The sequence below is a fragment of the Solea senegalensis genome, linkage group LG3 (assembly GCF_019176455.1).
Source record: "Solea senegalensis isolate Sse05_10M linkage group LG3, IFAPA_SoseM_1, whole genome shotgun sequence".
In the NCBI taxonomy this organism is placed as follows: Eukaryota; Metazoa; Chordata; class Actinopteri; order Pleuronectiformes; family Soleidae; genus Solea; species Solea senegalensis.
In genome coordinates, this window is record NC_058023.1 from 3,398,117 (window position 1) to 3,426,085 (window position 27,969).

General features: G+C 44.2%; 2 protein-coding genes across 5 annotated transcripts in view; one reads left to right on the forward strand and one right to left on the reverse strand.

The window, feature by feature from the left end:
* LOC122766049 (mucin-5AC) overlaps positions 1-24,661 on the forward strand; it is a 69,686-nt gene extending 45,025 nt beyond the window's left edge. For all 4 annotated transcript variants that reach the window (XM_044020647.1, XM_044020643.1, XM_044020646.1 and 1 more), the window contains 6 exons: positions 7,072-7,293; positions 15,012-15,082; positions 15,893-16,003; positions 16,079-16,176; positions 22,820-22,889; positions 24,214-24,661. In XM_044020647.1, coding sequence (XP_043876582.1) covers positions 7,072-7,293; positions 15,012-15,082; positions 15,893-16,003; positions 16,079-16,176; positions 22,820-22,889; positions 24,214-24,465 — 824 coding nt within the window. In that variant the 3' untranslated portion in view covers positions 24,466-24,661. The remainder of the gene's footprint in view (positions 1-7,071; positions 7,294-15,011; positions 15,083-15,892; positions 16,004-16,078; positions 16,177-22,819; positions 22,890-24,213) is intronic.
* Positions 24,662-26,291: 1,630 nt separating this feature from the next.
* Positions 26,292-27,922, reverse strand: ascl1a (achaete-scute family bHLH transcription factor 1a). Its single transcript, XM_044020690.1, has 2 exons — positions 27,110-27,922; positions 26,292-26,995 (listed from the first exon to the last, which is right to left on the reverse strand). Exon 1 carries the CDS (start codon positions 27,768-27,770, stop codon positions 27,123-27,125), a length of 648 nt encoding a protein of 215 aa, XP_043876625.1. The 5' UTR covers positions 27,771-27,922; the 3' UTR covers positions 26,292-26,995; positions 27,110-27,122.
* Positions 27,923-27,969: the final 47 nt, after the last annotated feature.

Genomic DNA, 27,969 nt, shown 5'->3' on the forward strand with positions numbered 1-27,969 from the left:
GGTAAAAGCCCATTCAGTCCTTGTCAGCTCTGGTTTATTAGGAGCCATTGTCTCCTCACTGTCAGCACTGTGTTTGGCGTTCCCTTTCCCTCCGGTACACTTAAGCCCACTAATCCTTGCTCGGGCCAGCTGGCTCCCAGTATCACCTTCACCTGTGTGGCTGTCTTGTGTACATTCATGAGTGATGGGTGCAGAGGCGGCGCCTACTGTACCGACCACAAACACTGGGAGGCTGGCAGCACGTGACGGAGAAAAGGTCAAGGGTTCTGTCGCCGCGTGGAAACGTAAGAGCCACCTCCGAGCGGAGAGACGACTCTTTTTCTTTCCACCGCCATTTGACTGAATCTGTCGGGCTGCCATCATGTTCTGGTTCTTTCCACTGGTGACTCACTTGTCCAGTATCAGTCATTGTGCCGTAACGCTAATGGTCCGTGGTCGGCTGTGTTCCAAAATGATATTCCAGAATGACATTCCAAATGCATCCATCACAGCAGAGATTGATACGAGGACCGGGCTGCAGCGATCTCGTATGTCTGATGCGAAGCGTGATTATTCACGGGGAATTTTGGGGGTGTTTTTGCATGAAACGCAGTCAGGAGTGAAGGAGAAGTCGGACCGCTCCGTCACCATCCGTCTCTGATGTCACAAAACTTCTGTCACACCCTTGAAAGGGTGCCGTTTTATCGCAAGGCCAGCATACAGAGACAAACATGTAGGTAGATCCAAGATTCAAGTACAGGATTTGTTTCATTCTCCTTTAAGCTCAATTGTCAATCCGGACCTTGTCTGGATGTTCTGGAATTATTCCAGCTGCTATGATTGCAGTTTACCCAGACAATCTCATTGTGTTCATGATGACTTAATGAGAAATTCTGGAAAATGTCTAGACCCACGTACTCTTCTGGACGATAAGACGTGACCAGACCTCTGCATTGCACCTAGAATGATTGATTTATTTGCTTATTAAATGTATACACTGTATATGTGTCCATTGTCACGGCATACAATGAGGAGAATTCCCTTCGTCAGTGGTAAAATTCAGCTTTCTACTCCATTTATATACAACTGCCCCCTGGTTAACTGCCCTATAACAATTAGACAAACCATAGTAAAGAGAGATGTCACCTAGAGGATTTGCCCGATGGCTTATGTGCTTTGACCCTTTAGAGGCCAAAGGCATGGTCACCCTCTGCAGGAGGGGAGGGGGTGGGGGGTCATCGACAGGGCGTGGAGAGGTTACGCCTGAGGTCACACGGTCTTTAAAGGATGCCCAGTGTGTGGCAGGTCTTTGTGTGGATAGGTGAGATTTGGTTTCCCCGGAGGTGCAAGTAGTTCAACCTTTCAGTCGTGCCCCTAAGTAATAGAGGGACTGACCCCATTTTGACTCAGTGGATATAAAGCGGTTGGGAAAATGGGCCTGCGACATGATTACCGTGATTTAGTTTTTGCACAGGAACACACAAGAAGGTAAAAAAGTGTAAGAAGCAAGGATTGAAATATCCTGGCTTTTTGTTCTGCTACTTGCAACGGAACGCTGTCCAGCGTTGTCGTTAGTAAGTAAGAGATTAAAGAGATCAGTAATTTTGTTGTGAAATGTCAGTATATATATAAATATGCATGATTTATATTCAATAATTTACACAGGTCACTTTATTAGCTACACCTGTACACATCAACGACAACAAGTCAACACATTTACGCATGTAGACGATAGAGAAGATGATCTGCCGAAGTTCAAACCAAGCATCACAGTGTAGGTTCAGCAACTACTAATCTACAGATTTTCACCACCGTTCCTTGAGTTTACATAACAAAGAAAATATATACAGTGAGAACTGATTTTTGTGTAGAGTGTTATTCATCCAGGTCGTAGTTCTCCAAGGCTGCATTTTCACTGCAGGTCTGTCAATGCCAAATTCTGTCTTAGTCAGACTATGGCTTTAGCTTGATTAAACTGTGCACGTAAACATACTGACTATTTGACTATGGCTTCGAATCATTCGAGCCAGAAACAACAGCTTTTACAAAGAAAATGATCGAAAACCAAAACTGAAAAGAAGATATTGTAAAACATTTTAATAATCAGTACTAGAAACGTGATGTTGGCCAATAACCAATTCTTTTGACGACCTTCTCACATGGTCTTTCATAAGTGACCCATGTCTGAAATCTTTACACGGTTTTACACTTGGTTGAGACAACCTGCTGGATTAGCTTGGCTGCTGACCTGATAGTGGTTAGTAGACGCTAAAGGGAGCAAAGGTAGCGCTATTTTGAAACTTGAAAGGCATTAAAAATCTGCATTAGACTTTTGGAGATTTTGGCTCCTGGGTGAAAGTTGATTCATGTGGTTTTAATGTCAGAAATGAACAGAAAAGCAATCCGAAAGTCTGAGGCAAAGCAGTAAAAGTCATTTTGCCCACTATCACTATATGAAAAACCAATGAACCTTGGAAGCAGAAGAGCCACAGCAACAGAAGATCACACCGGTGATCAAGTGGCACGATTGTTTTTGTTTCTAGGCATGCGGAAGTGGCTTATTACGCAATGAATCTGTCACGTTTCTACCGATATCTCTGGAGATGGAGGCCCTCGCCTGAAGTACATATGAAAGTCTATGGCTCCAAAACCCAACGAATTTATGCTCTGATCGGCAAGAGTTTGATGGGAGTCGGAAGTAGCTCCTTTATTAATGTATCCGTCTAATTTCTACCAACATCTCTGGGATTTCTAATCCAAACACCACCAAAGTCGGCACTGCACAAATTGGTAAGTCACTTGCCAACGGACAGACAGACATTCCTTGAATGAATGGAGACATTTGAAATGGTTTTCAAGGTTAAACTGAAGCCGAAAATCAGCAGTGATAAAATGCTGCTGCCTCCCCAGTGAGGCTCGGGGTGAGACCTTTGTCCATTTGGGCTCATCAGGAATTCATAGGTGGACTAATCCGTCCCCTCGTAACAGTTTCACGACGGTTTCCCTGCTGCCCTGGTCACTCCGCGCGCTCGTCCGCTAGTGGTTTAGCATTCAGCTGCTACTGAAGATGTTAGCGTCCGAATGAATGTCACGAAGGGGAAGAGCAGCGGCCACAAAGAGCACTAATCTGAACTGACCCCGGTGGATTGTCTTTCCGGGGGGAGGCCGAGGAAACTACGGGGACAGATTAGGCTCCAGAAAGACAGAAGATGGTGCGAGCAGAGATTAGTCATGTTTTAAGCAAGGATCGTGTCCCGTCCCCCCCCCAGAGGACCACACACTGACAGTGTAGCCATGTTACTATTGTCTCTGAGCCATCGCCTCTGTGGACTCAGTGCCTATTGTCTCTGAAATCCTCCAGCGTTTCCCCCCCAAAAAAAAAACCCGGACTCGAGCTCTTTGATTGGCACTTGTCAACGCTGATAGAGAGGGGTGACGTATTGAGAAAGGCTTTCGATAAAAAGGAGAATCCCATCCCCATGAATAATAATTTGGCCAGGATTTTCCCTCTTTACTCCACCCCACTCCTATTCTGCCATTCTTCCAGGAGATTGAGAAGTGAAGGCGCTGGGTGGCATCAAGTGAAAAGGCCTCGGCTTCCGAATTGTCTCGCTGATGCTCATCCCTTTCTCAAACACGCAAAAGAATAAGATACAAGTCGGACCTTCTTGCCTCTGCCTGGTGCACTGGATGTCAAACCATACTGCAGGATGTGTGTGTGTGTAAAGCACAGGCCGTGCGAGCTGTGGGTGGTGATTGTGTGTGTGTGTGTTTTGTCTTCGATGGCCTTTGCGAGATCAGCAAAAAGGGGATTTGACTCGGGCCGCTCGCAGCCAAATCCAGCTATCTACCGTGTTCAGACGCTGGTTGGTATGGTAACATGCTCTGTGTGTGTGTGTGTGTTTAGATGGGTAGATCTGGTTTCCAGCTTGAACTGACCAGTAATCACCGTGCATTCATGGATTAGGACCGTGTTGGAGGTTAGGATAGGAGGGTTGTTGTTTTTTTTCAAAAAGAAAGAAAGAAAACCAAATCCTGAATAATTTCAGTCGGACGTTAAACCAGATTTAGAGATTGTACATTGTACAAACAGTCTGCGCTCGCAGATTTTAACCCCCGTGCGCATGAGATTAGCCTTAAAACGGAATAATTCATTCTACTACTGTCACTGTCTTATTTTGTCTTTTATATGATTAGGTTTTTGACTCAAAGAACAGAACATGATGTCGGTACGGTGGCCCTGAGAGGTCAACGAACTGCACCTAAGGATTGGAAAAAAGGCAAAGCTAATGCTGACAAAAGAAATTATATGTGTAAAATGTAGATACATGTCATAATACATGGCAATAAGAACCTGAAGTTCTACTACACGGCCAAACTTTCTTTAAAAACGTGATATTGGCGGGCAAATATACAACCCTTTGGCGGGCCAACTTTGGCCCATGGGCCCCATTTTGGGCCACATATACACACAATTACTCACGTGGATCATCTAAAAATGATCCACCTATTGTGTCATTTACTGCACATATTTATGTGTTGCTAATATTGCAGTATTTATGACATATTTGTCAGTTTGACCTTTCATCAGGTTTATCAAACAGTGGCGAGTTATAAACAGTCATAAATGATTAAACCATCATACGAGACAGTCTCTAATAATCTCTGATAATCTCTGTTTGTGCATGTTAAAACGCTCCACAAACACTCTCAATTGTCACAATAATCTGCCACGGACAGTAGTTTATTAGACATTTTACAAACCAGACAACTGCATCAAACAGTTGTGACAATAAATATCAGTAAAAAATAAATTTAATAAAAGCATAACATTGAAATGGACACATAGCCAGTGACGTGACACGACTTGAATTAGCCACGTAAATACTATGGATACAGAGATACAGAACAACTGAAATCACTTTATTTCAATTAAAACAACTGTGGGTGTTTCCAAACATCATAAAGACATTTATCTCGTCCGTCCCTGTGACGTTATGTTTGCGTCACATATGAAAAACAAACAAAACAAACTGCTCAGAAATGATGAATTCTCCGCGCCGGAGATGAATAAATTTCCCATCCCGTCGCCCCCCTCTGGTGACATTGAAACTTGGAGCGGGGGACGCGGGGGCTTAGCGGTGGCGTGTGATTGTGTGCAGTGTGGTGGAAGACGGCCCCGTCCAATGAGACATGGCTCCATCAATCTGAGCTGCTGACCCCGCTGCTCGCCCACTGACAGGATAAATGAATCCACGCCGGCGCGTTTGTGATAAATCCTGCCTGCCTTCTTCCTCCACCGGTCAAGCCCCTTCTCTCACTCTCCTTCCCCTAATGAACGCAGCCATCTCCAAAAAAATTGTATCACAGCCCGAATTATCGCTCATGTGTTAACACAAGAAAGCACTCGTGGTTCGCGAGCGAGGAGGCGAAGAAAGGAGTCCCAATCTGTAGTGGAAACTGTTGCCGGAGACAATCCGAGCGTCCCTTTAAGCTGGAGTCTGCATTGATGAGGCTCTCTTTGTCTCGACGCCCGCCACCACAAACCCAGAGAGAGAAGTGCATTCTGTGGACTCGGCATTCACAGATAATGGGGACTCTTAATTGGCCGGTGGGTGACAAAATGGAGTGGAGATGGAGGTTTTCGGGGGGGAGAGAGAGGGAGAGGGAGAGAGTGTCCGCTCCTTAGTGAGCGTCTGAAAAGGGGACTGTGGGGAGATGTGACTGCAGCGTTTAGGGAGGACAATGTGATGTGGATTGGTGTTTATTAAAGGAGCAGAAATGGGGTTTTGTAGAGAGCTCTGGCGCTAAGTGGCTACTTCCATGTGGACGGCAGTGAATACAGATGTGGTTCCTCTCAGGTTCGGAAAACATCTCGTCCAACTTAGCGGAAAACATCTCATCCAACTTGTCGGAAAACATCTCGTCCAACTTATCGGAAAACATCTCGTCCAACTTGTCGGAAAACATCTTGTCGAAAACATCACATCCAACTTGTCGGAAAACATCTCATCCAAGAAAACATCTCGTCCAACTTATCAGAAAACATCTCGTCCAACTTGTCGGAAAACATCTCATACAACTTGTCGGAAAATTTGGAAGGATGTTCCGAGTCAAACTGGAAGTAAAAATACAAAGTTAAAATGCAAAGTAACAAAACTTACCACAGACCTTTTTCACCTGGACTCTATTATAATGCCCACTGTTGTGTAAAGAACCTTAAAGGAGATGCTTCTAGTAAAAGTACAAGTGTGTTACCAGAAAATGACTTTGGTAGTCACTTTTCTTATACAATATCACTTAAGTAAGAAAGTCTTAAAGTTTATGACATTTCATTTTCATTTACATTTCATTTATTTGATTCATAGCAGTTAGCACATTTGCTACATTTCATCCGTTGTCCTAAGGCAGGTGTCATTGAAGATAAAAAAAAAAAAACATATACAGACAATATACCATGACAACTGGACAAAACATGTAGAAATCCCGATTCAAAAGTCCATACACAAGACAGAAAAACGTATAATTTAGTCCTGCGCCCGTTGTACATCACAGTCTCATCACAGTCAGTGTCCTGGTGTTTGCTCTAGAAGGTTTTTTTTAGATTCAAAACCTTGTAGATGACGCAAAAACAGCTGGTGGCTGTCAAAGTCTAAGCTTTTGTACTTATTAATGATATTACAATAATAATAATGTCTATGCATTTGTTGTCAAGTGTTCTCTTGAAGAGAGACTCCATTGGTGACATTTATTGTACTTAAGTATCAAAACGTCATTTTCTGATATATAATGTACTTAATGTTGTAGAAGTAAAAATATGGGGAGCGCAAAGCAGTAGAAGATGAAATGCTATATATATAGCATTTCATATCTATATAATAGCGTATTTTAAACCAATCAAAATGGACTTTGATCCGTCGTCTGTGATAAACAGATTCTGAACGGATTTCAGAGGGAGCTGAGCTTCTCACTGATCCACACAGTTGGAAAATCACTGACGTACTTTAGCGCTTAATAGTATTTCTGTTAAACTCTACTGTATTGAAGTCTTCCTTAGCTCTTGAACGCATCTCATGTTGTATATCGTCTCAGCGCCAGGTCGCAGCTCGGACGAAGGAGGAGGCCCCGACGAGGACGACGAAGCCTCGGCCGTGGGGAGGAGCCCGGAGAGTCTGAGAATCAGAAGTGAAGAGGAGGAGGAAAGAAGGACGGCGGAGGAAAGGAGGACCAACGCGCTGAACATGCTCTCCAAACTGCAGGAGGAGCCTCCTCGACAGAGCAGCAGCAGGAAAGGCTGCTCCAATTTTGAAGATTGTGAGTTGATATCAAAAACACATCACATCACAAACACAATACAATCTTTAATTTGTCTCTCTTTTTTTTGAACATACTTACTGGTCTAAGTTTATTGTTAAGTGATTTTCAATGATGTAGATCCAACTTAATCCAAACAACCTGCTCAGTCCACTTTAAAAGCAGAAGTTCGCATTTTCTTCTCGTAAAAGTATTTAGGTTAATGACAGGAAGTCGGCGGTCTGTAAAGTCGCTAAATATTTGCACGGAAACAAAAAGACAGAAAACAAAAAAAAAAGTTTCTGGCTTGGGTTCATTCCGTCTCCGTTTCTGTTCTTCTTCTCTGTTTTTTTTGGTGTAGCGTTACAGCGCCACTCACAGTGCCGGCAGATGTACTACAGCGTTGTTTACGGGGGAACTTTTTGCAAACTTTTTACATTTCGCGCCATTTCTGTCTGGACTATTGGTGAAGGGTATCAAAGATACCGCTGATGGAATAAATTTTAAACTTTTTAGGGACGATATTATTTCAAAAAATAAAAGCATACTCAGCTCTGCATTGTGACGAGTGTCTCATGAAGACGATTAAACACAAAAAAAGTGTTTTCCCGAACTGTTTCAAAAGGCCAAGTTCTCCTGAGATCAATCTTTTCAACTCTTGTTTTCACGTCCTTTACTTCAACAATGGAGCACGGTGGGAAAAACACAAACAGCCACACACATTGACCAAACACTCGTCTCGACGCGGACAAAAATGTCCACCTCATTACAGCACTTGATTTTTAGAATTGGCTTTTTTTGAGAGAGAGTTGAGTCAGGAGTTTTCTCGTTTCCCCTCGAGTGTCTCATTTTGCTGTCCAAGCCTTTGTGGGAGCGCCGGGGATGTCGGCTCCCACAATGAGCGTCCCACACCTCAGGTCAAGGCTGAGGGGGCTGGACCCCCTGCAGAGGTCACTCAGGTCACAGTTGTCCTGTGAATGGAGCACTGATTGGACAGGTTTTTGGGTGTTTTTTTGGTGGAGATGGTAATCAAGCAGGAGGAAGACGAGGAAGGTTTTACTGCTGATGATGAGACGCTTTTGTGTTGTTACAGGACTGTGTGTGTGTGTGTGTGTGTGTGTGTGTGTGGTGACGTCCCACTGGCTGGTCTTTGTTTCTTAAAGGTGCAATTTGTGGTATTTTGTCTATATTTGTACAATAGATAGATGCAGGGCGTTTCATTTCTCCAGTTCATTATTTGTCATAATCTAGGTTGTGATGACTAAGGACACATATAGGTGAGCAGAGCCAGGAATTTAACCCACAACCTTTCACTTGAGAGACAACTCGGCCTACCACTGAGCCACCGTGGCTCAATCCTGAATCCTCAATCCATTTTTTTAAATACTCTTACTTCTTAAAAGTAAATGTCATAAACTTACAGTACTCGTACTTAGGTAATATTATGAAAAAAAACTGTGACTGTGTATGTGATTATGGGGGTGTGTTATCAGTGTGTGTCTGTGTGTGTTCTGGTCATATTTTGCCCCCGAGCGTTTGTCAGAGTCCTTTTGTTTAACGTGGGTGTGTGTGTGCGTGCGTGCGCGGCGTGTGTGTGTGTGTGTGTGTGTGTGGCTCCTCATTAGTGAACTGTAAATGTCTCATAATTGTCTGTTATTCAGGGCCAACACTCACCACTTGCCAAACTTTAAAATAGATAATCTCTCCCTTATGTGCATAGGCACGCGTACACACACACACACACACTCCTGTACGCCCCTTGCATTCTGCCGGTCACCGTCCATTCAACTCTGTGACCCACGACATTGTCATCAAACAGACAAAATATCAACAGTTCATGTCTGTTTTTTCATTTTTCATTTTATTTTGAAAATCAGATTAACAGTTGGTTATCCGTTTTTTTTTTCTTTTTTCATTTTATTTTGAAAATCCAATTAACGGTTCTTTATCCGTTTTTTTAATTTTTCATCTTATTTTGAAAATCAAATTAACGGTTCATTATCCGTTTTTTAATTTTTCATTTTATTTTGAAAATCCAATTAACGGTTCATTATCCGTTTTTTTATTTTTTTTTATTTTGAAAATTAAATAAATTGTCCGTTCTCCGTTTTTGTCATATTTCATTTTATTTTGAAACACAAATGATGCCCGGATTGACGGCATCAACATGAATTTGTGATATGAATAAGTACAGGATACAAAAGTTAGTAGAATCTAAATGTCATGGCTGACACAACTGTTACGTCAATTTCAGAAATATAATAATCTCCTAACCTTTGAGCCTGGAATACGTTCATAATAATTCCTTTTTCACCATAATGTGTTCATTACTAATCTTTAATTACTCCCTTATCGTTCCTCTCTGTGGGCGAAAAAGGTCGCTGACAAACGTCGGCGTTGATGTGGAACACCTGCCGGCCTCTCTTTGACCCCGCCCACTGACGTCACCCGTCCTCCACCTGTGGGGGCGGAGACAGAGCCTAAGAAACAACACATACACACACACATGGAAAACTTCCAAATAAACAAGAAGTTCAAAAGCGAGACGTAGCGAGAGGTGTTTGTGGATTAATGTGTGTGTGTAGATGGTTGCCTGTGTGTGTGTGCGTACAGTGCCTTTATGTAACCCCACCCCCCTGTTTGCTCAGCCTTTGCTCTGGAATACCTCTATGTGTTTACCATCAGTCCAGAATGACTGTGCAAACAAACAGCTCAGCCATTGATGAGCAGCGGTGTGGAATATGCCCGTTGTATTCACAAGCAAGGAAAAAATGGGGAGGGGGGCAGTAGATGGGGGTAAATCTGTCAAAGAGTCTATTATACGGTGTCCAAACAGAGAGCAGACTCCACAATGGCCTTATTAATGGCACAATGTCAAGGAGCGGCCGGCGCGATAATAGCAGATGATTTCGCTTTGTGAGTTTATCTGCACATCTCTTACTGCAGATACAGCACATGATTTTCACTCTGTGGGCGTATCAGTGTGGATCTGCGCGTGTGTGTGCGCGCGCGCGTGTGTGTGTGTGTGTGTAAAAACGTAAGTTGTGGTTTGTGGCGGTGAGGCCTGTGAGGCTGGTGGCGTGCAGCGGAGTGTGGCAGCGACGTATGTCTTTGTTTGTTTTACAACCAAACGCTTTAACCCGACCTCAACACACACACACACACACACTGACTCTCTATGTCAGGGGTTGTCCAAACTTTCTTTAATAAAGAAGTCCAGATTTCTAACAATAAACACACAAATGCACTTTTTTTTTTCTGTATCCTCCATATGAGGTCACAGGGGGCGGGTGCTAACCACTACGCAATTAGCATTTTTAAATAATAACAATAATAATACATCAGGTTTTTGTGGCACTTTTTAAGTCTGAAGTGTAGTCGGAGTTCCGGATGTGTGGTTGAAGGGAGTTCTGGAGGGAACTCTGTCCCCCCCCAAGGTCCTGGTGCTTGGTTCTGGTGATGGGGGTCGGGAGGTTGTCGACCATCCATGTGAAGGGAGGAGGCCAGGGTAGAGGGTTCGGGTTCCCTGAAGGTTCTCCTGTGGTTGATATGGAAAGTTTTCCTAGTTTTTTTTTGGTTGCACGTTTACTTCCCAGAACAATCCTTGGTCTTAACCTTCATACAACCTTTATAGAACATTCTCTTTTGGTTCCCAGAACGTTCCCCTATAACCACGTTTGTCACAACCTACGCACAACCTACGCGCAACCTTTGTAGAACATTATTTTGGTTACATTAACATTAACATGACAGCATTTGGTGCATATTATACTCATTGTCATTGTTTTAAAGTGTCTGCACATCAGAAGTCATACTTGCAGTCTTAGATGAACAAACGGGCAATATTCATTTTCAGTGAACCAAATCAGTAAAATAGAGAAACCTTTTTATTGGCTGTTGAGTTGATTGATGGAGATTTTTGTATCCCAGCTCACAGGTGTTGTCGAGCCACGCCTGCCTCCATCAGTGACATGAAACGCGTTATTTTCCACGTTTAAAATCCTTTGTTTGGACTAAACCAAGTGACAAAAACGTACCAAAACAGGCAGCGGTGGACCAGCAGCTCCTATGTCTCCATGAGCTAAAATGTTTTTTCTCTATGGACTTTGGTGCGGAAGAGTGAGCGGGTGACAAATGTCAGTCTCCTGCATGGAAAAGGCCGTTAAATGGCGAGATAAACATTGTATCTCACATTTTATGTGTTTTTTTCATTATCATCATTATTATTATTATTATTATTATTATTCAATCAGAATCTACAATAGCCGTCCTGACAGTTTCATCAGATAAGACTTGAATCTTCGTGTTTGATACGGATACACATTTGAATCACCGCACGTTCAAGAGCTTAAACCTGAAACATCCCATTATCTGTGTGTGTGTGTGTGTGTGTGTGTGAGTGAACGCTCTAAATTCATGCTCTTAGTCACATATTTTCCGTGTGTATATTTGGGGCATTGTTGCACCCTGACACTGGAAAAAAGGGGGTCACCTCCTCGGCGCGGCTGAATGTGACGATTGTTTATGGAATTATGGCACATTTTTTACACGGAGCTGCTGAGGATGAGCAGAAACAACAGTCTGGGATTAAGCGGGAAAGAGAGCAACAGGCACGTCAAAAAAAAAAACAACACAATGGACCCCTCTGTGTGCGGAGTGTGTGTGTGTGTGTGTGTGTGTGTGTGTGTGTGTGTGTGTGAGACACCAAACTTCTCAGTTGAAACTGACATGATTAATAAAAACAACAACTATACAAAAGTATTTTTGGGGGGGGGCGGGGATTTCTTTTTCTACTATATTTTGGGAGCATAAACGCTGACTCAGCACCTTTTTCACCTTCAGTGTTAAGTTGCAAATCCTGATGCTAACTTCAAGTCGTGACTGTCTCCAATGCTCATCGTTTTTTATGTTAAATGCTTTCTTTGGAGTAGCTAAGAGTTCTCCATGAGTCAAAGGTCAGCAGAGAGTTGAAGATGTCCCTATGTCCTCAAAAATGTAAGGCCTTAATCATCCTTCACAGTGACAATTAGTCCTTAATGCGATATTCAAAGGTCGTAACGACGCCACTGGTGGTCAAGTGGTCCTGAAGATGGTCTTTAAAAAGTTATATTTTGTATTTTTGGAGGATACTGTGCGGTCGTGGCGCAAAACACAAAATTCAGGCTTTGAGAAAGTGATCAAATTGGTCGTAGAAAGGTCAAATATTATACTCGAGACGATGATAAGAAAGTCAATCCTCGACGGACGAGTACCAGTCGCTGTCGTGTTTGCTGCACGAGATGCTGACAAAAACGGGAAAAACAAACGCTCGGTGAGAGAGCGATACCTCCCCTCTCATCATCATCATCATCATCACGGCCCCCCCATTCTTCCTCTCTCCATTGCAACTGAATCGCCTCGCTCTCGTTACAGATTACGGCCTCGGCGGTGCGACTCCGCCCCCCCCCCGCACCACCCCCTTTCTCTCGCCTCTGCTCCAAACACAGTCCCTCTGTTGATTAACATTTTCTGCTAGGCTTCACACCAAAAGCACAACCTGTGCGCTTTAAAGGCCGGGCTGGAAAAAAAGCCATCAAGCGCTGGAGTGGAATCAGATAAGGCTATCAGGCAGGAGGCTTTACTCGCCCCGGCTTTGTCCCCGCTCCTCCACCCGCCCTCGCTTCCTCCCTCAATCTCTCACTCCGCTGCACCTTTTGTCTCCCCTCAGCCTGGGACCCCCTGACCTCCTCCTCCTCCTCCTCCTCCTCGTCCTCCTCCTGCACCGCTGCACTGGAGAAAGGTCTTGGTCATGGCTGATGTTGAGCTCTGCTTCTTCCTCACGACTCAACGCCGCAGTTTCCTTAAAGCCGATTTTATTGTCTCGTTACTTACGGCGCTTTTCCACCGGCTCGACTCGACTCGACTAGCGCCTCCTCAACGTGAGCGGAGTCATCATAGCACGGCTGCCGCGACGTGGTCTTAAACGCGACACAAACGCACAAACTCGGTGACTTGTCACGCGACACAAAAACATAAACTAGCGACAAAACAAGCAGTTTTTTTGCGTGTAACTGAATCATTAGAATCACTCGATTAAAAGGATTTGTTCACAGAATTGTTCGCAGAACTGAAATATCGTGGAGCGCGACATTTACTTTGCTAAATGTTGGAGGTTAGCGTCAATGTTTTCAGGGATTTTTAATCTTTTTAATTTTAATCTACATTCGGTCATCCTTCGCTTTGATTCTTGCGTCGGACGTCGTATTACTTTACTTTTAATGAACAGCATTTATCTTGTCCCGCTGTGGATTATTTTCTAATCCAGTCATTTGTCAGTGTTTAAAAGAATCAAATGAAGTCAAATTAAAGGTACAGTGTGTAAATGTAAACGATTCACGTCGAATACTCCACACGTGTAAAAAAATAAATTAGGCTTCATACAATGAATGAAGGCGGTGGTTAACTGGTAGAGAGAGTTGCCTTTTAACTGGGAGATTGTGGGTTTGATTCCCAACTCTGCTGGTCTACATGGAGTGAATGGGTGAATTGTAGCGGTCACCCAGGCCATAGAAAAAGAGCTATTTACAATAGTTTTGGCTTCTATGGCTTCTTATGAACGAGTGAATGAGCCGCCGTGGGAACACCGTAAAGTCACTGTGTTGTCCGGCGTTCAGTTCGTCCAGATGGTCAGCGAGCCTCAGCCTCACTTGCGCGAGCTGCCGCTTGCTTCCCTCGCTCACGCATTCATCCACAGCGTCCACGGTGTGAATGAGTGACTTTAAATCCCCGCTCTGCAGCAGCAGTCGCACACGTTTGACTCCAGATCTCCGCCGCAGCTTCTCCTCATCCCTGACATTTGCAAACAGATGCGCGCGGCCAGGCTTTTTTTGTCGCCTCGTTTTTTTTTGATCACTCAAGCTTTAACAAGTCAAGTTGACGAGATACCAGTGTAACGTTTAGCATGTGAAAGGCCGAGGCTGTGGAAGGCCTGGTTTTGATTAGGCCTAAGCTGATAAATGGCAGACTGAAACTGCACAGAAGCCCCCAGAGGTCCACGGCTTTAAATCCACAGCGATATCAACTCCGTTGCTCCTCTTTCTTCTCCAGACCTATGAATAGATCCTTTCTTCGTCAGACTCATTCTCATCTCCTAAATTGAAGTGGCAGCAGCAGCTTACACCCCCACCCCACCCCCCCCCACCACCACCACCACCACACCCGCCCTTTTCCTTCTTCTAAGTCTCGCTCGCTCTCAAATTTGCTTATTAAAATATTCATGGTCGTCGGTTTGTTCGCTCCTGTGGTCGTCGCTTTGATCGTTTAGGTAACACAGTGGAAAAAAAGTGACATTTTTCAACACTTAAAGTCACAAAAACCTAATCGGTTTCACCTGCAAATATCTCAAATTTTTTATAATACTAATAACAATAAGACATGTTGAAAATCTATATTTAAAAAGGTAAATATTGTCAAATCATGGTGTATAAAATATATGTTTTCTTTTGTCCAAAAAGCGAAATACATTTTGTTTTTTCGCATTAAAAAAAAGCCTGTAAAATTGTAAATTTGTCCCAAAAAATTGATTTCTCTCAGTGATTTCTCTCAGTGACTTCTGCCAATTTCATCCCCCTGTCGTGACATTTACGGTGATAAATGTCACTCTAATCCACCTGAAGATGGAAATTAACATCACACATTATTGAATTCTAATTTTGAGGCTTAAATTTGAATAATTTTCTTATTTTTTCTTCTCATGTCAGTCGACTTTTTGGCAAAATACTGCATTTTTAGTCCGGAGAAGCTGGAGGAATATGAACGAGCTTTTGAAGCAGTAAGTGGGAAAAAAAATACTAGTTGTAGTATTTATTTATATTATATATTTTATTATTATTATATTTATTTGTATTTATTTAAATATTCTCTGTTTTGTGTTTCTGTAATTAAAGATAAAGACTTCTCATGACACTAGTGATTGTATGCATTGATTGTCCTTTCATCAAATGTATAATTGATCAAATGTCAGGAAAATGTGGCAAATTCTGCTTTTTTAAAAGGAATCGTTAAGTTAGCCTTTCATATATATAATAAATAAATTAAATTAATAATTAATAATAAATATATCCTCAAAGTAAGTCGAAATTATGAGATAAAATTCGAAATTATGAGACAAAAAGTAAAAATTATCAGATAAAAAGACATAATTATGAGATAAAAGTCGAAATTATGAGACAAAAAGTCAAAATTATTAGATAAAAAGACATAATTATGAGATAAAAAGTCGAAATAATGAGATACTGTCTTAAGCACCAAATCCCATAGAAAATATTGACGTTTTAAGCTCATGTGGACACAGGAGCTGCTGTTCGACCGCTGCCTCGTTTGGTCAGTCTGTGCCACGAATCGGAAATCTGAAGGACGGATTACAAACTCTGAAAACTCAGAATTCACATAATAACACATTTGAACTTTAATGATGGAGGCAGCAGTGGATGGACAACACCTGTGTGCTGTGAAGTTAAAATTGTCGCTTTTCTCCATGGACTTTGGTGCAGCGTGTGAGCGGCTTAGAAAGTGATACAAACCAGATCCAGAATATTCTGAACCCTTTTATTTAAATGCCGATTTTTCTTTCTCTTTGCAGGAGGACAGCGACGGTGACGGCTACATCTCCTGCCTTCAGGTTCTTCTCGCTCTGAAGAGCATCGTGCCTTTACAGCTGCTGTCGGACGAGGAGGAAATCTACGTCTATAGGGTCAGCGTCCACACACACACACACACACGTGCACCGCCCAGTGTCTTCATGTCCACCGTCAAATGTCCCTTTCAGATCCTGGAGATGGTGGACTTCAGAGTGACAGATGGACTCGTGGACCTGAGGCTGTTTTCTGTGATCGCCAGTCTGGCACAGAAAGTCACCACCATGGAGTGAGTGAGCGTCCGCACACACACACACACACACACACACACACACACACACACACACACACACACACACTGACCTGAGTCACTGACCTGCCATAAATAAGAACAAGCATGTGTACGCAAGTTGGTTCCAGTGATTCTGTCGTCGTGTGTGGGGGCTTTTTCCTCTTCAAAGAGATTTTTCTGACATGAAAATAATCCAAAAATGACGTCTGAAATGGCTTATATTGCCAATTCATGTCACTTTAAATTAAATAAAATAGAATTTTATGCTGTAACTGCAAATTATGAGCGAGAGCTGCGACTAACCATTATTTTCATAACCGATGAATCTGTCGATTGTTTTCTCGATGAATCGGTTGGTTTATAAAATATCAGAAAACCTTTAAAAAAATGCAGATCGGTGTTCGTCAAACCTGGTAATGATGATGTTCTTAAATGTCCACAAACCAAAATGATTCACTTGTAATGATTTCTTTGTTATCCGGAGCCAAGAAATGAAGAACATCAGAAATCAGAAATCTTGTTTTAATCATGAAAAAAAGCTTCAAACCGATGAATCGATTATAAAAATAGTTGTCGATTCATTTAGTAATTTAGTAATTAATAATCGATTCATTGTTTCAGCTCCAGTGGGAGCCAATGAGTTCCCATAAAAGAGGAGTCGGGCAAATTTTACAACTTGAAATATAACTAAAAAACGTAGGTGTACAGCGTGTCCCACCTGTGCACGAGCGGATTTTACAAACGTCAGTGAATGCATCACAGCCGAGCAGAAATATTGCTGAGAGTCGCCGAGGAGACGAGAGAGACAAAGTAAGTTTTTAGGGCCCAAACCTAAAGCTCACGGGTAAATCTTTTTGACACATTGAGATTGACATGTGTTTTCAGGGATTTTTTAAGTGTCTTTTTAACTTTAATCTACAGTGTCAGCATTGTTCGCTTTGATTCTTGTGTCGTGACGTCGCGCTCGTGACTCCACCAGCGACCGCGCCCAGTTCGATTGGAACCTCGTCAGAGCAGGTACTAAAATAAAGCGTGGAAGGCGTCATTAGAAGTAGCTTCCATAAGTACGGAAGAGGATTAGGGCCAAAAAAAACGCCCAGAATTCTGACTTTAACCCTCAGTGTTGTCTCAGAATCGTAACTACTCCCAGTTGAAACGTAACTACGGGTCCTCCTTTTGACGGGAATTGCGATCGCGATAATTGTCTTTTTTTACATCGTCATTCTCATTTTTTCGTTCGAAAAACACGTGATATTTGTTGCCGATCTGCGAGAATCAAAGACGTTCTCTTCAGTCCGTAGAGTGACACGTGTAAAGATTACGTTTATAATCCGACAAACGTTCGATTATTTTAATAAATTATTATTATAATTATTTTTGTCGGACGTTGACGTGGGAAAACGTCCAGACGGACAGGGACTCTCGCTCCGAAACTCACTAGCCAATCAGCAGGCAGGCTTCCTAAGGCCCCGCCCACGGACAGAAGATATCAGAAAGACGTTTTATCTGCAATTTGTGTTGTTTTGATTTTGCGGTTTATTTTTGTTGGGCTCACTTCATAGAATATTGACACGGATCTAATTCCGTACGACCCCTAATGGAAAAAGCGAAGAAACCGCGCCGCGCCGTGCTGGAACTGTGCGATGGAAAAGCGATCGTGATCCTCAGCCGTCCGCTGAACCCTGTCCCCGACAGAAAACCGGTCCCTCGCCCCACTTGACTTGAACTCGGCCTCTGTGTCTCTACGTTAAAAAAAAACCCATATGCCGCAGATTCCCACACACAGCGTTATTATTAGTTTTTCTTTTTTTTGGTTCTTTTTCCTTTGCCCTGGGGTTTTATAGCTTCCTGCAGACAGGAGTGTGTGTGTGGAGCCGCGGCCGCTCTGGAGGTCCCGCGGGGTCAAGGCCTGCTCTGCTCCCAGAGCCCTCGCCCCGCAGTGAGAGCTCCCTCTCAGCGAGGACAGCGCCGGGGGTCACGGGTTCCTCTGATTTACGGCCAGCTCTTTGTGCTGCGTGCTCGACGAGCGGCGGCCTGAACCTGGGGTGTCCGCTCTGTATAGAGGCAATTATAGTAATGATAATGAATGTTTCCACAGAAACTCCTCTCTCTCTCTCTCTGTCTCTGTCTCTCGCCAAATAATCAGCAGAGGAGAAGATGAGCGCTCGTAGCGAACGAGGAGGAAAACAATGGCCTCCTTCTGTCGTCGCATCCCGACTCAACTCAACTGATCCTCTTACCTGGTTCACTTAATCCTATTGTCTCTAATCCGGGTTTAGAAATGAGCTGCAACAGTAGTTACACAATCAGCTAATCTGATCAGGACGAGCTTTGAAATCTGAGGAGATGCAGCCAAAAATAATTACGCGTAAAATTACGTTTGATTTATGATGATGCGGATTCTAACCCCTCCCCTTGTCGTAATTCTTCAAATGTAACTGAATTAGTAGGACTTGGACTTGTAGGTGACTTGAAAACAACATTTTTGATTGAGTTAATTGAGTAAAAACACACGTTGTATTGTAGCGCAGAGTTAAGTCTAACACTTTATATTCTGATAAATCTACCATTGTTTTCCTCAAACTGACCATTGAATTGACCTTTAAGCAACTATATATCCTTTTTCTTTTATGTTTTGAATTGTGGAGCCCGAGTAGAGTAGAGTAGCATTTCTTTAGGTCACAGCTAATAGACCTGCCAGTAAATAAACAAGTAAACAATTTAAATCGTGCTACGCAAACTTGCGCCAATGTAATTCCGTAAGACCTGATATCATTTTCAACAGGTGTTTGGTAAATTCATTAAAACTTTAAACACATCACAGTAAACACACTTTAATTTGACTTTTTTTGGGGGGGGACCCAAAAGAAATCTCCTCTGACTCATCTGTGGGTCCCGCCCCAGTCTTTGGGAACCACTGTTGTACTTTATCGTTATATCGTCGCATCAGCTTGTTAAGTGCGAGTTTATACACTTTTTTAAATAGTCAGAATTCACAGCTTGTTTTCTCTTTTCCGCTGCAATATCACTGGTGACCACTAGTGTGACGAGCGGAGGTGAGAATAGATACTGAGAAAGATGAGATTTTTTATGATTTTGAGCATGAAAATTCGTCAAAACAAAAAATACAGTTAAACGTTACAAAATACCTGAATTATGAGTGTAATGATTCATTTTGTCTGCAAAAATGTGCAAAACCTCCCAAAACATACCAAAAATATTTAGTTTAATGTCATAAAAAAAGCATTTACATTTAAATTTAAATCACATTTAAACTTGGTGATGGAAAAAAGCTCTGTGTTCTAAGGGTTAATGTAGAAATGGATTATTAAACAACCCTTAAATACACTTTATATACCTTAACATCATACTGTATGTAGCGTACGTCTCCCTCCTTCTCCTCTTCTTTTCTTATCCGTACGTCTCATTCCTCCCTCTGTTTTGGCTCATGACTCAGCCCATCTGTCCATGTGTCCCCCCGTCCCCTCGTCAAACCCCCCCGACCAGAGTCCACCTCACACAGCGCCACATTCCCTCAGGGCAAGTCACATGACCTACCCACAAGTGCATAGCCATACAGGATTCCCAGACGGCATCAGTGGAGCCGTCGTCGCAGTCATTGTCACTGTCGTGTGTGTGTGTGTGTGTGTGTGTGTGTGTGTGTGTTTGTGTGTGTGTGTAACTCAGGAGGTTTGTTCAGGTCAGTGACTGATGACACAGCACAACCTTTAATTATTTAGTGTAGTCCAGTGTTCCCCAAACTTTCTACAGTATACAATGACCCACTTTTTAAACAATTGCGACCAAAATTTTCCCGCCCTATCTGCAACGCAATAATGTCCTGAAACTTAATTTTATGCACGTTTATGGAAGCCCATTTCCACCAGAAATAAATGAAAGAGGTCAAACTTAGTCTTGATAATAAAAATATTCTCCAAGTAAGATAGAAAGTTGAAATTATGAAGTAAAAAGTGGAAATTATGAGATAAAAAAAAATGAAATTATGAGATAAAAAGTCAAAGGAAGGAAAATTTTAACTTTTTTAAACAGGTTTGAGGTGCGGTGAAAACACAAACCACACAGATGACCAGGAAAGTCTTTAATAAGTTCCTGGTAATAAAAGTTCCTGGAAACATTGGTGAAATTATTGGGGGAAATTATTGGAGGAATAACGTTCCCTAGACCCCAAACTTTCCCCCCGAAAGAAGAAGAACTTACTTTTTTTAGATCACCAGGAACTCTAGAGGGGTGGGGCTGTGTGCAGGAAAACACTGATTGGTAGAACCTGGTCTTATTGGAGACTTTCGGAGACTCTGACGGGAAAAATCCCATAAAACTAGGCCAGCTCGAGTACGTTTACGCCTCCTGCTTCACTGTAAACACCGGGAAAAACGTTCCCTCGACCCCAAACTTTACCCCAAAAAGAAGAACCTACTCGTGTGAGCTGAAGACCGCTGATTGGTGGAACACGTGACAGACTTTTGGAGACTCTGACGTGAAAAATCCCATAAAAGTAGGCCAGCTGAAGTACGTTTACGCCTCCTGCTTCACCGGGGAAAAACGTTGCCTCAACCCCAAACTTCACCCCAAAAAGAAGAACCTACTCGTCCAGGGCTGTGAGCTGAAGACCACTGATTGGTGGAACACGTGACAGACTTTCGGAGACTCTGACGGAAAAAATCCCATAAAAGTAGGCCAGCTCGAGTACGTTTACGCCTCCTGCTTCACTGTAAACACCGGGAAAAACGTTCCCTCGACCCCAAACTTTGCCCCAAAAAGAAGAACCTACTCGTGCGGGGCTGTGAGCTGAAGACCGCTGATTGGTGGAACACGTGACAGACTTTCGGAGACTCTGACGGGAAAAATCCCATAAAAGTAGGCCAGCTCGAGTACGTTTACGCCTCCTGCTTCACTGTAAACACCGGGAAAAACGTTCCCTCAACCCCAAACTTTACCCCAAAAAGAAGAACCTACTCGTGTGAGCTGAAGACTGCTGATTGGTGGAACACGTTTTGCAGCTGAGAATTTGTCTAAAAAAGCAACAAATCCAGCAACTTTTTGGGGTGAAGTTTGGAGTCGAGGGAACGTTTTTCCCCAAAGTGTGTATCATTCAAACGTTCCCGTAATTGTTGGTGGGAAAACCCAAGAATATCCCATAAAACAAATCCTAGTTCTGTAAAAACTCAAAGTAGGCCAGCTGGAGAGCTGCCTGAACACCAGCTCCCAATGAGGAGACCGCCAAAAACTTTTTTTGGGGGGAGTGGGGATTACGTAAGCGCGAAGTCTGCTGCGCTGGCCTCGGTGGGGAGCCGCTGAAGTTCTGACAAAAGAAAAGAAAAATAGGTTACGCTGCCATTATCAGGCCTCGCGCGCCGTCACTGCCGCTCCCCGGTCGTCACGCCACCGTCCCCGAGCGAGTGCAACAGCTTTTGGACTCTTTTCCTGCGAAACCAAGTGCAATTAATGATCATTAGCTGCCTCGTCTGCCTTCATCCCCGTCAAGTCTCGGTCGAGCGGGGAACCAATGGCAGCGCGGGGGCGAGCACTCAAGCGTGCCGCTGCCCCGACAGCCCCCGGCGCTCAGCCATTCTTTGGCCTCTAAAAGGCCATTGAGCGGCTCGGCGCTCATTAACACCAGGCGCTCGTTAGAGAAGGGGACGACTGTCGCTGAGCCACACGCGGGACAGCACAAGTCTGTCCTCTCATTATCCGCGTGGACCTAGATTTTCTCTGGTCACATTTCACCACAGAGTGTGTTCTCTCTCTCTCTCTAAACCGAAACCTCCACACGGACCTCGCTCACCTCCCCCCTCCTCCCTCCCTCCACACTCGCCCGGCCGTCCCCCAAAAAAAGCCCCGCGCAGTTTTATCCGTTACTAAGGCGGGACGTCCTCGCGTACGCACGCATTGTCTCGGGCGGCTCAGGCGACTGTGAGCAACCACAAAGGGCTCAGAACACTTTACCGTCATCAGCGTCGACCACAAACATCGCAGACAACACACACACACACACACAGACGCCAAAAATAAAAATCACCCGCCAGGAAGTGAAGTTTACAGCAACTCTGACACATCTTTAGATTTAATCCAAATCTGGATTTACACTTCGAGGAAAAACACCAGCGTGTGACGTCGCTGTGGACGAGGTTTTCGTATGTTTTCTTACTGGAGTAAAAGTTTGTTACCAGAAAATGACTTTTGTCATAATAGTACTTAAGTAAAAGTCTTAAAGTTTAACGTGTCAAAAAGTCCTTTTCTGATATAAAATGTACTAAAGTTTTAAAAAGTGAGGAGCCATGGCGGCTCAGTGGTAGGGCCAGTTCAACTGGAAGGTTGTGGGTTCAATTCCTGCCTCTGCTCGTCTACATGTGTCCTTGAGCAAAGACACTTAACCCCATGTTGAAGCACGAGTGAGTGAGTGAGTGAGTGAATACAGACCATAATACCAACTCTTCCTCTTCTGATTCTATTTGCTAGTAACAAGTAATAAAGACAGTGAGCGGAAATGTAGTGGATTAAAACTAAAAAGTTACAGTAACCCCCCCCCAACCTGAACTAACCCTTTAACATTCCCCTTAAATCCCCCTCAGCATTATAAAAATGTCTTTATTTCCTGTGAATTCTGCTGTTTCCCCCTCAGTGACTTCATGCGATCGCTCATCAGCAGCACGGACTTTCGCTCCCTCGAGGTTCGGCTCTTCAAAGCAAAGGTGAGGAGAAGGTGTCGCTTGTGTTTTCCCCTCCACACACGTCTGCACTTCACTCGATCACGTCGCATTAACGCTCACATCATCAGTCACGTCCACGCCTCCGTCTCCCTTTCACGCCCGCCGCGGCTGTAATTACACCGGAATAAACGCTGGTCCACTACTTTGAAGAGCCAGATTCTCAAGGCGTGCATTGTACAAAATATGAGAGGCCTTCATGCATAGAAATGAGGAAAGAACGCCAAAGAGAGAGCGGCGCATTTCCCTTCTTTTCACAGATTAGCACGGCCCTAATCTCATTAAAGTGCCCAGCAGTGAACTCGCCGTCCACTCCGCCCAGTCCTGTAATCAGCCCGGGACACGCGGCTCATGTGAGGTGGACCGGGACTATGGTCTGTACCAGCTGGACGGACGCTCGCGGGCCAAAAAAAAACAAAAAAAAACAGACTCCTCGCTCACACGGGGAAGCGGTGAGAGGCTGAAAGGCAGGAGGAAGATGAAACGATGGAAAACTGAGCCTCTGTCGAGCCAGGTAGAGGAGGAGGCCGTGTAATTACAGAGCTGCTAGGGATAGGGTTGTTAACTGGAGAAGTCGGTGCGGTGTTGGTGGTGGAGGGTGGAGGGGGTGGTGCAGTGGAGTGGGCTAATTGCCAGAGGGATTATTTCCACCACCTCCACCTCCAAGGCAATTATTACCTTGACTGCATTAACGGCGCAAACAGGTGCACTCACACAAGACTGGAATCAGTCTGTGGTAATCTGAGGCTACACACACACACACACACACACACACTGTGACCAGAACATGTCAAGAGCCACTTTCCCTTGTTTACAAAGGGAATATTTGTAAGAAATGTAAATTTCGGACGTCACGAAATGACGGTGTCGCGTCATGTTGGGGTTCTTGTCGCTGACGTCGTCGCATATATAAACAAACTTATAACCTGACACACCTGTTATGTATATCCGCTTATCTGCTCCTGGTCTCGCTCTTCTGTCTCTCCCCCCCCGCTTCCTCTCCTCTGTCGCACATGTTTCCTTTCACCACAACCTGTCTAGGCAGATGGCCGCTCTTCAAAACCTTCGTTAAATGAGTTCACGCCACGCAACGGCAACATTGCGCGAGTAAAGCGAGTGACCTCCTGATTCTGAGGACTCGTTTTTCACCTGGTTTTCCATTCACAGACAGTAGGGGGCAGTGGAGACAGCCCCCCCCCCAATCTCCCCACTACACAACATGACATTTAACCATCACAATGACTCCAAAGATGTTGATTTAAGTAATAAAACATGTGCGTTGCTGTTGTTGTCGTCCTGACTCGTGCAGCAACTGTTCCTGTTCCTCCTGGAGGAGCAGCGAGGAGACGCCGGACCTCAGCAGGGATTCATCAGCGCCGAGCAGCTGCTTCTGGAGCTGAAGGCCGGCGGCATCCGCCTGGAGCAGGAGGCGGCCGTCAGACTGGAGCTGCAGCGCTTCCCTCCTCTGGACCTGCTGGACTTCCTGGCCTATCTGCCCCTCTTCATGCTCATCCACAAGTCCGTCATCTCCAACCCTCTGGACGACTCCTGCAGGACCTGACCCGCGGTCACGGTCCGGTCTGTTCCTGTGAGGCTCAAGTATCTGCGGCACTTCTATACCACAGGGATTCACTGGAGACAAGTTCACGGGCATTTTTTTTATTCTTTTAAAACTGTGAGTGGAGGGAAAATTACAAGATATTGATTGTATTTTATGATTTTATATGTGAGAAAGTATAAAGTTGCTTGTGAAATTATGACTGATTTATGTTTGTTTTTAGGGGTAATTTATGTAGCAAAATACAACATTTATACCGCTTTATACTGTTTCATTTACAGAAACCTTTGGAGCTGAAGTCGTGTGATAGAAGACAATAACTCTGTGATTTCCGTCTGCTTTCCCAGAATGTTTTGGTATCATATTCGGAAATAATGTTCATCATATGACCTCATAATTCACTAAAAGACAAAATTATATAACATTAACTTTACTTTCTGTTATTAATACGTTTCCAGAAAGATGCAACATGTGGTTTAGTCCATCTGAAATCTTTTTCTTCATAATCACTGCGGTCAAAGAATCTGAGCCACACCCACACACACACACACACACACACACAGACACAGGCAGAGCCAGGTGGTTGCTGACTGTGTGTGTGTGTGTGTGTGTGTGTGTGTGTGTGTGCTGAGCGGCGGCACGCTGCTGACTGTCAGGAGGCACGAGCCATCAGCCAGTTCAGCTCCGTGTCTCCACTCGACCACCACACAAACCCCACTCACTCACTCATTTCACCAGACACGCGCCGCCCCCGGTGGCTGCAGACTCCGCCCCCACCGCACGCACGTACCTGTCACAGCCAAAGAAAGCGAGAGGGGAAGAAAGAGCGCGTGCCACTGACATTACAAACTGCACTTTATGATTTGTTTGTTTGTTTAAATATTTGGTTTCTAACCCCTTCACAAAAACGGTGTAAAAACAATTCATTGAGGTTTTATGTGGATGTTTTCTCCAACTTTCACTCATTTTGGATTCTTTCCGCACTTTTAAACGCGATGTGATTAGAAATAACTGCGAGAACCACAACTTTCTAGAAATTGTTTAAAAGTAAAAACATCTCTAAAAGTTATTTCTTACACATTCTCTCGTGTATATAAACAAAGAAAAGGACTGCATCGTTATGTCACAGTCTCACAGCTGCCCGCGCGTGAGACACTTGAGTCGCAGTATTTTTTGGACACCTGCGCACTTTTTGTGCTCGGTATGAAACAAAAAAAGTGATCACACTTGAGGAATTCCCTCTTGTATTTATGCTAAAAAACGTTTAAGTGCGGAATTTCCACAGTGGAGTGAAGAAAAGTGCGTGCGTAAAGCGTGCGTAATTGTGCGTAAAAGTGTGGGTTTCTTTGTCCCTTTTCTGTCCGTCTGGTGCAGTTTAAAGTTTCCCATTCTTTCTCCTTCGTTCCCTCTCACTTTCCCTTTCAATCATATGCGTCAATAAACGTAAAGAATGTCACTATATTTAAATTTTTAGGACCGTATTTCTGAATAAATGCCAAGAAAGTGAGTCAATAAAGGCTGTAAAATGTGAAACAGTCAACAAGAAAGACGACATGCAAGGTCATTCAGTAGCAAATCATTTTTATTCTTGTCCTCGAGTTTAGAAAATATGGTTATAAGACTTTTCTTCTTCTTCTCACCATGTGTTTGTGTGAAGACAATAAAGAGCAGGCAGTGTCAGGAGACGTTTGGACAATAGCTGCATAAGTTTTGATCATTGTGAACTTCATGACATGATGCAAGGACATGTTTTTTTCTCCTTCTATTAAATAAGACACGTTGGTGCTATATATATATATATATTTACCTACATATATATATATATATATGGAGAGAGAGTGAATAAAAAACGTATACATATAGATATATATATATAAACAGAGTGTCAAACTCCTTCTGGAAACCTCGTGGAACAGAAGAGCCAGAGAGTAATAGACTACACAGAGTCTACAGAGGCAGGAGGTGTACAAGCATTAATATATAGACAAAATATATACAGTGTGTACAAAACATCTATGTATAAATCTCTTACATACAAAAATAGTTTAATATATTTCCCCCCCAAAATAGTTTTGTTTTGTTTTTTAATCCGAGACTTGGAAGCATCGTTTTGTTGGACTTTGACTGAAGGGTTGATTTTCTTTAGCATAGTTTAGTTAAAGGCGTTAAATAATGTTTTTATAATAATTAAATGTGCTGCAGAAGAGCGGGATTTTCTGTTTTTTTTTTTGTTTGTTTTTTAATATAAAGGGCAAATGCGCAGAAGTTTGGATTCCCACGCGGGGAAGTCCATCTTCTTCTTCTTCTTTTTGTTTTTTAATCCTTTGGCGCTGATTCTCTGGCCTGGTTTCTTCTCTCTCTTTCTCTAGAGTCTCCAGGACGTTCTGTCCAAGTCTCTGTCTCTAAACAGCGCGTGAGCAGAGGCGAGAGCGCGCAGTGTTCGTGCAGTGAGTGCGTCACGTCGTGGAGGACACCAGCCTCCACCAGGACCATCACAAGCGCACGACAACAGGGACGAGGTTGATACAAGCGTCTGTGGAGAAGAAGAGGAAAGAGACAACGATAAGTGACTGTTTTGGGTTTTGGTTTTTTTTTTTATTATAACAGAGTGTGATGTGCGCGTGGTTGCCATGGCAGCTCCTCTTACCTCACACGGATGCTCAGAACCAGTTGGTGAAGTCTAGCAGCTCCTGCTCCTCTGGACTCAGCGGGTCGTACGAGCCCTCGTCAGACGAGTACGAGGACACGGGAGAGCCCGCCATCGAGTTCATGTCCGCGGAGTATCCCTGCGACATGCTGGGCGACAGCACGCCGGACTGGAAGGCGGCGCTGACGGCGTCGTGCTCGTCCAGCAGCTGCTGCAGCGCGCGGATGTACTCCACCGCGGAGCGCAGCGTCTCCACCTTGCTCATCTTCTTGTTGGCGGCGCCGTTGGGCACGTGCTCCCGCAGTGTGGCGAAGCCGTTGTTCACCAGCTTGACGCGGTTGCGCTCGCGCTCGTTGCGGCGCGCCACGGCGTGCGGCTGCTGCTGCGGCAGCGTGTAGCTGAAGCCGGCGAAGTTCAGCCGCCGCTTGCAGCGCAGCAGCTCCGGCGAGGTGGAGCGCTGCCGCTTGGGCGGCTTGGACGCGGACTTGCCGCCGCCCTGGCTGCCGCTGCTGCCGCTGCTGCTGCCGCTGCCGCACGGACTCAGCTGGACGCTCTGCGCCGCGGCGGAGAAGAAGCAGGCGGGCGGCATGAGATGCTGCTGCTGCTGCTGTTGGTGCTGTTGGTGCTGGACGTTTATCTCCATCCTGACTGTGAAGTCCATTAAAAAACACGCGCATAAAAACGAAATCCAAAAGCACCAGGTCAGTGTGTCCCGCTCGTGCCGTTCACGTGTCGTTGACGCGCACTTGTTTTCAGAGTTGGGTGGTGGGGGATAATTCAGCGTCGCGCGCTCCTCAGAGCTTCTCTGAGTCCTCGAGGACAGACGCCACTGCTTTTCAATGCCGTCTCCGCACGGAGCA